The following is an 8,097-nucleotide window of genomic DNA, read 5'->3' as shown; positions in this document are numbered from 1 at the left end:
GGGGGTGGGGGGTGGGGCGGGCAGCTCAGTGCAGAATGCTGCCGATAGGATAGGCCAGTGAGGGAGGGCACTACTGAGGGGTCTCCAGCTCATTGAGAAGGCCGAGTGGGGAGCCTCAGTGGAAATCAGTGGTCAACTGCCCTTCCACGAAAGCCACGTCTGGGACAGGACTTGCCAGTGGACAGTATGAGTGGCGTGTATACACTGACAGCCAAGCGGGCAGTGGGCCTGACCTCCGCCTTCAGCCCTGATTCCTGCTTGGCGGCCCGAGGCCCCATAGCCCCCCAGGCTCTTCCCGTAGGAAGGCAGGAATGAGGAAGCCCACCCACTACACTGGTTCTGCCACACCTGGAGCCTGGCTCTAGAGTCTTCCGCCCTCAGGGTCTTTTGGGGCAGTTTCCCTGCTTGGCCGCGGCCTCTCCAGCTCCCCCCAGTGCCACACAACCTCTTCCCAGTGTTTCAGGGGCCATGCGAGGGAATGGGTTCACTGATTGGGTGTCTGCTTCTCGTAGGGTGCTGACGGAGCTCGTGTCTAAGATGAGGGACATGCAGATGGACAAGACGGAGCTTGGCTGCCTACGCGCCATTGTCCTCTTCAACCCCGGTACAAACCCCCTGGGAACCCGCACTGTGCTCCTCCTCCCTCACACCTACTTGCTAGCTGGTCACGGCCCACCCTTTGGCCCACCCTGAACCTTAGTCCTACTCCCACTGTCTTCCCCTCTTCTGTTCCCCTACCACACCACGCCCTTCCGGCTCTGTGGCCCCGCCCTATCCATTGACCCCGCCCCACTGAGGCGGCCGCATGGTCTTTGCTGCCGCGTGGTCCTGGAAGCCGCGTGGTCCTTGCAGCCATGTGGTCCTTGCAGCCACGTGGTCCTTGCAGCGGAGAGGTGGGCGGGGCACCACCTTTCCTTTTAGTGGCACCTGTGGGCCTTTGGCGGAGCCCTCAGGACTCTACTGTCCATACTGCCACCATTTTGCTCCTAAACTCCAACTCGAGAAGGGGCAGTGCTGAGGCCCTGGGAGCCCTCTATCTGGGTATTTCTGGGCTGAGGCCCCAGGGTCCATGGACAAAATTGGACCCAGAGGGTGTTCTCCTACCTGGACCAAGCATCGAGCCCGGCATCACTGAGTGGGGGTGAGGTGGGGGTGGAGGCAACCCCTCTGGACGCCAGGTAACAGAAGCCCACCAAAGAGTAAGCCCCTGGGCAGAGAGGGGACATGGGGCACTTGGTGATCCCAGAAAGTGGCTATTTAAAGCAGAATCAGGCCTGGAGTCAGGAGGGCTCTGCCAATGAGACAAGGCTGCCCTTGGTCCAAAACTGAGACCGTTTGCATATCAACAGTGATAATTATTGCAGTTAATTGACTAGGTGTGAATCCATGAATTTGTCCTGATTTAAAAACAACTCTTGGTTGGCTTGGGGAGTTGGGGTACCTTTGGGAATCTAGTTGTGAAGTGCCATTGAGTCGGTTCCTACCCATAGGACCACTGTATAGGGTTTCCGAGGAGCGGCTGGTGAGCTTCAAGCTGACCTTGTGGTTCAAATGACTTTGCGGTCCAGTGCATGAACCCACAGCGCCACCCCTAAATCCATTGCTGTCCAATCGATCTGACACACTGGGATCCTGTATAAGGTAGAGATGAGCTGTCCCCAGGATTTCCAAGACTGTACATCTTTTCAGAAGCAGACCACCTCTTATTTTTTCTATGGAGTAGCTAATGGATTTGAACAATCAACCTTACAGTTAACAGCTCAATACCTTACCCAGGATGCCACCAAGACGCCTATAAAAAGAGCAATGAAAACAAAGGCAGGACCCCAGTGAAGTGGGGTGCAGCGAGGGGCTCCCAACCTGGACTGAGAAGCCTTTGGGATCTGGGTTCTCTCCTGAGGTCCTTGGAGCTAGGATGGCGTCTGGAGAGGGGAAGCGGTTTGGTTGTGAAATTGGAACCCCCTGAAATTGTTCAGAGGAGATGGATGGGTCAGGTTGGGGGCTGGCCTGGGCAGTGCCCAGTGCCTGGAGAGTAGCACTGAATTGGAGTCCCCAAGCTCTGGCTCCTTTCCAACCCCCCAACCCCCAAGGAGCCACAGGGTAGGGGGACTGGGCAATTTCTGAGGGGACCAGGTTTGGGCCTTGAGTACACATGTTCTCCTGCCAGTCTTGGTCCTCTCTCAAGGAATCCCCATAATCCTCGTTCTGTGTCCATTCCCCTCCAGTGGCTTGGCCATAGGTCTGCTTCACCAGCCTGGGCACAGGTCTGGGCATGGGCTGCACTTGGAGACAGGAAGGGACCTGGCCTGAGCCCGGGGCCTGCAGGGGGCAGAGCTCAAAGAAGGCTGGTGTGTTCCCAAGGGGAGGGGTCCCTGTAGGCAGTGTGGGTGGCCACGTGGGGAGGGTTTGGGGTCCTGGGTCCCAGGGCTGGCCTCCTGGTTCCTCCCAGTGCCCCCCACCTCCACTCCTGCAGCTTCGGGGTGGCTCAGTCTGACCCAGGACAGCCAGCACCAAGTGTACAGACTTCTGGTTTCCGTGGTAACCATGAGAGGGGGCAGGACATCGGCTTCTTTCCATCTCACAGATAAGACTTTCAGTGGGTGCCATGTTCCCCCAGAAGTTTGTGTGGCCTGGCACCCAGGGAGATGACCGGAACCCCAGCTGACCTGAGTCCCTTTCTCTCCAGACTCTAAGGGGCTTTCGAACCCTGCTGAAGTTGAGGCGCTGAGGGAGAAAGTCTATGCATCCTTGGAGGCTTACTGCAAGCACAAGTACCCCGAACAGCCGGGCAGGTGAGTGCTGGGGCGTCAAGTGCAGGCTGTCTTGGGGCGTGGCCCCCTCCTGGAAGATGGACTGCTCTACGTCGGGGCCAGCCTAGCACAGAGAAACCCAACTCTGTTGCTGTCCAGTCCACCCTGACGCACAGTGACCCCACAGAACGGGGTAGAACTACTCCCTTAGGTTTTGAAGAGGTCATGTTTACAGGAGCAGACTGCTTCATCTGGCTCCAGTGGCGCGGCTGGTGGGTTTGTACCACTGACCTCTGTTAGCAGCACAGCACTTAACCCACAGCGCCATCAGGGCTCCCTGGAGCCCTGTACAGAAGGCACTTGTATTTGCTGCAAGGATAGGCGATGGCAGTGCCACTCCCAGGGAATCTCCCAGGAATGCCACTCATAGTAGATGCTTTGTAAACCTGTGCAGAACGGGGCCCCAGCCTGACTGTCCACTAGACTGGGGCCAGGAGGGCTGCCTGGTGCCTTGGTTCTGGTCCACTGTTCTGGCACACAAGATGGGGTGTGACTCCTCTGGTGGGACTGGGGGTTGGGGGTGAGCAGACAGGGAGCCGGGACCCTGCCCTACAGTGACACACACAGGGTTAACTGTGTGTTTGCGCGTGTTTGTGTGTGTGTGTGTGTGCGCCTCGCCTGCTCTGCTCTGCTCAGCTCAGCTCAGCTCAGCTCATCTGGTTTGGTTTAAAGCGAGAAACTTCCCGGACTGAGGTATAGCAGCGGCAGTGGCGGCGGCGGCGGCGGCGGGAGGGGTGGCGGGCACTTGTTTGTCCTGGCCAGCTGCCCGCCCTGGCCCACTGAGCCAGCTCAGCAGAAAACAGCAAGTTCCCTGGCCAAGCTCCAGCCCTGGGCCGCTTCACCCCTGAAATGAAGCCCTGTAGCCACCAGGCAGTGCTACGAGGACAACTGGGGGCCTGTGGCCCTGTCCTCAGCCAGCAGCAGGGGCAGGGCCCTAGAAGAGGCGTCAGCTGACCAGCGCCTGGGCCTCTTTCTGACCCCAGCTCTTCTGAGCACAGGCCTGCCCCAAGTCCACCCACCATGTCATGTTTCACCTGTGCTCAATGAGCCCTTCCTGCCACCACTCACATGGGCCCACCTCTGGTCATTTCTCTTTTTGTAGCCAAAGGGAGTGCTGATGCTGTAACCATTCCTGCTACTCTCGCCCCTGCCTTAGATCCTGCTGTGGCTCCCTATTGCTCTTGGAGAAATCTTCACATGAAATCCTGATGGGGCCCATCCCAGCTTGAAGTGCTGCTCTCGCCACGCTTTTTGTCTTCCATTTCCCTGGGGTCTCCCTGCACCTCTGCCTTCACTCCTCTGTTTGAATGCCCCCTTCTCCCCTGAAGGCTTACCAAGCAGGCCTCATACTGCATGCCAGGGCCAGGGATTAGGCAGGGCAGGGAGGTAGGACCCTCCTGCCCCACCTCATCTGTCCACCCTCTCCCCAGGTTCGCCAAGCTCCTGCTCCGCCTGCCTGCCCTGCGCTCCATCGGCCTAAAGTGCCTGGAACATCTTTTCTTCTTCAAGCTCATTGGGGACACACCCATCGACACTTTCCTCATGGAGATGTTGGAGGCTCCCCACCAAATAACCTAGACCCCGGCCTGTCCTTGAGCCCACCCGCCCGGTCCCTGGCGGCCACCAGCTGCTCTTCTCAGCCCCAGTCCGTTCCCCCTTCTCCGCCTGGACCTGTGGAACCGCTTGCCACTGCTACGCCTACGAGACATCTGTGTTATTTTCTCGCTACTTGTCTGTGGACCCAGGCGGCAACAGGGAGAGCAGGGCCTGGACCGAGGGGTCTGCGGGTACCAGGGTGGCAGGGGTCCTGCAGGCAGTCGGCTTGGTTCTGTTTGATGCTGATTTGAAAGCACCCCGCGTGGTTCTCATCTGCTTGGAATGGCCCTTCCTCGCCTCCTCTCAGTATTGGTGCCCAGCCAGCCTCTGGACGCTTGGCGTCAGAAGTGGACAGGTGGGCTGGAGAGGGCGTTGTCCGAGGTCAGGGTACCCCTCTTCCCGCAGTGCTGGGTGATCAGCCCTGTTTCCAAAGATAATTTGCAAGTTAGCCGAACCGACCTCGAGGTACGGGATTTTGGGGGCCACTCTCCCACCCCCTCGGTTTTCTCTGAATTGTCCTGGTTTCTCCCATGAGTTCATGTCCAGTCTGTGGTAACCAGATGGAAGTTTCCAGTCTCTCTCCTCCCTCAAACTCATCTTCACTTGTGGGATGGGCCAAGGTTAATGCCTGGTTTCCCGAGGGCTAGCCCAGTCTTGGGCTCCTTGAAGGGGCTGGCCCTTCAGAAATAAGCTCTGCCAGCCTCTCAGAACTCTATCCACACAGGCCAGCCATCTTTCCAAACACCTGGAAGACCAGGGCACCAGCGATTCCCCAGGTTTTCAAGTGGCCATGGGCTACCAGAGACAGGGGCAACAGTGGGGCTTGAGGTGCAGAAACAGCTGGTTGGGGTGTGGGTCCCCTCAGCCCCTCTTCTCCCGTCTGGAAGACTCGTGAGAACCGGGAGCCATTGAACATAGTGTCCTGAGACCTGTTACGTGTGGGCAGGACTCTGATGGTGTGTTGGGGGTGGGCTGTCTTCAGGTGAACCTGCCTCCTCGTTGCCTCAGGCCCTGGCACTGGCCATTTTACATCTCAGAACCCTTGGTCCTCAGGGTGCCTGGACAGGGAGCAGTGAGGGGGTCACTGCCTTGGCTCTGGAGAAGGCGGGTCTCAGTAACAGCTGGCTTGGTTCTGCAACCCCTCACCAGCCCCTTTCTCTTGGGTGGGGAGTGGGTGTTAATGTGGGAACTTCCTTGGGCCGGGGTGGGGGCGCCGATGCAAAGTGTGTCTGGTGTAGGTGAGACAGAGCCCCAAGTCCCTTCCACCCCACCCCAACTCCACTGGAAGTCACCATGCACTCAGAGGGCATCTGTGCCTGGAAGATTGGTGTGGACATTCTTGAGGACTCCCTTTTGGGGTGACCTGCTCGCCCCAGCTCCCTGCGTCTCTCTGCTCGACCCCACCACCTGCCTTCAAGCCCCCCCTCCCCCGCCAGCAGCCTGAGCCTTTCCCAGGTGACCTGCGGAGACATAAACACAGGGCCAGGGGGAGGCTGGTGGCAGATGTGTGGCACGCGACAGGGCGGGTGGAGTTTTTACCACCAGAAATCCCCCCAGGCTGCCCCAGACTGGACCCCCTGACCCTGTCTGCCCCACATTCTTGTCATTTGACTTCTTCCAGGTGTCCCGCCCCACCCCCGGGTTTCATTGTCGTCAGACTACAATGCTGTCTATCTGCAAGGTGGTCTCTGGGTCACGTGGCACGTTATTTGGTAGGGAGGTAGGGTTTTTATTTAACCAGACCTTTGGTATCCTTACAAATCTGGTTCAATTATGGAAATTGTTTTGTAATTATTATTGTTATTATTATATTTGGTGGGACAATCTTTAATTTTCTAAAGATCGCAGTAACATCAGCTTGGCGGCCACCCTGTACCTGTCCTCTCGCAGCCCCGCTGGATGATGTGGGCCACAGAGCTGCTGCCGAAGCCCACCCAGCATGCTCCTCAGCTGTCTCCCCCGCCCAGGAACGGAAAAGACCTCGCCTGGGGTCTAAGTCACGGTCCCACCACACCATGAGGAAACCAGCCTGCCGGGGACCACTTGATGTTACGGGGGTGGCTTCCCTGGGGGGTGCTCTGGGAACCCCATTAGTGACGAGTGCAGGTGTGTAGTGTAGAGGCACACGCAGCCTGTGTCAGCTATCCATGTTTAATCAACACTTCGTTTCCTGTTTCCTGTTTGTTTACACGTTTTGCTTGTGTAAGCAAGTACCTGAGGACCCCATTTATGGTGAAATCCGGGTTCGAATGACTATTTCAAGGCAAGGAAGTGCATCTATTTTAAGATGCTCTGGGGGGACACAGCTTTCCTTGTTCCCAGTCTCTAGTCATGCCTTAGCTGGGACGCGGGACTGCCACTTACAGAGAGGGTCACATGCGTGTCGAGAGTAAGAAAAGATGTCTAAAGCATCAGGAAAGGTTAAAAAAAAGAATCTATTTTTGTACAAATGTAATTTTATCCCTCATGTATACGTGGATGAGATGGTGGGGGGAGGGTGGGGCTGGTTTTGTTTCTGCTTCTGAGAGACGGGGGCTTCGGAAAGTGCCCTCACGGCTTGTCAGAACGTGGAGACGGCAGACGGGGGGCTCTGGAGACAAGGCATAAAGGCTTCGTACGAAACCGCTCCCGTTAGAGATTTGTTTTCCTTTGGGGCAGGGGTGGGTCGGAGACTTTGAGGGTGTTCTTCCCCTTTCCAGTCATTTCTCAAACCTTGCTGTCCTGTCCTCGCTGCCAGCGGCCTTCCTGCGGCTCCGTCTGACTGTGAAATTACTTCCGAACGTGATTGTTTTCTACGAAATTACGACCACAGATGCCAGGGTTTGACGAACAATGGTATTAGGATAGGGGGGGAAGCGGGGGAGCAGGGCGGGCAGAGAAAAACGTGAGAGGAGAAACAAACAAAATACGAGCATTTAAAACTACATTACTATCCAGTTCTTGTCTGCTTGGTGGGGGCTCTTCTCCCTTTGGGGTTTAGAAGGAGCCTAGCCCCTGCCCCTCTGCTGGCTACTGGTGGCCGGGCCCAGCATGTCCACTTCCCCACACATCTGTCTCCTGTGCCTCGTTTCATTCCCTTGCCAGTCTGGTGTTTGGGGACACATTTGAGGTTCCCCCCCCCAACCCCACAAGGTCCTTAGCAGTTTGGCCCATGGGTGGAGTGTGTGTGGGGGGTGTCATAAGGCTCTCAATGCATGCTGCCACCCACCTGCCCACCTCCTCCCAGGTACCAGTGCCTGTCTTCCCTTGGGTGGCGTAAAGGTATTTCCTCCCTACAAGGAGGATGAGGCCGCCCCAGACCCCCATGTAACCCCTTCTAGCAAGTGCCGGTGAAGTTCTGGCCTGCCTGGGGCTGGGAGCCTTCCCTTAGGGCCTTTTACCCCCCATGGCATCAGATGACCTGGGGGTGGGCCCCCAGCTGGAGGGGAGCCAAACAGAGGCCACGTGCAGCGCACACAAGCCCACACGGGCGCAGGCATGCCCGCTCAAGGCCCGGGAAGATGTGAGCAGCTATCATGAGCCCTAGTTCTGGGCAGGACTGAGCCAGCCTTTCGGGCCGGGATAAGACATTGCCCGCCCTGAGGTGTGAGGGACCTGCTCCCTGGTTTGCCGTGGGAGTTCAGGACCCCACTAACCTGGTTGTGGATTCCGGGGGTTCTCCTTGGCTTCCAGGGAATGCTGATGCCCCCCC

General features: G+C 57.5%; 1 protein-coding gene across 1 annotated transcript in view; it reads left to right on the top strand.

The window, feature by feature from the left end:
• The window catches only part of RXRA (retinoid X receptor, alpha), a 77,742-nt gene extending 73,186 nt beyond the window's left edge, over positions 1–4,556 (top strand). Inside the window, exons 8-10 of the mRNA XM_006863710.1 lie at positions 513–604; positions 2,687–2,792; positions 4,241–4,556. Coding sequence (XP_006863772.1) covers positions 513–604; positions 2,687–2,792; positions 4,241–4,388 — 346 coding nt within the window. The 3' untranslated portion in view covers positions 4,389–4,556. The remainder of the gene's footprint in view (positions 1–512; positions 605–2,686; positions 2,793–4,240) is intronic.
• Positions 4,557–8,097: the final 3,541 nt, after the last annotated feature.

This window comes from Chrysochloris asiatica, unplaced genomic scaffold, assembly GCF_000296735.1.
Source record: "Chrysochloris asiatica unplaced genomic scaffold, ChrAsi1.0 scaffold00056, whole genome shotgun sequence".
Classification (NCBI taxonomy): domain Eukaryota; kingdom Metazoa; phylum Chordata; class Mammalia; order Afrosoricida; family Chrysochloridae; genus Chrysochloris; species Chrysochloris asiatica.
Note: the sequence above shows the minus strand (reverse complement) of the source record. Positions and strands in the feature narration are given on the sequence as shown.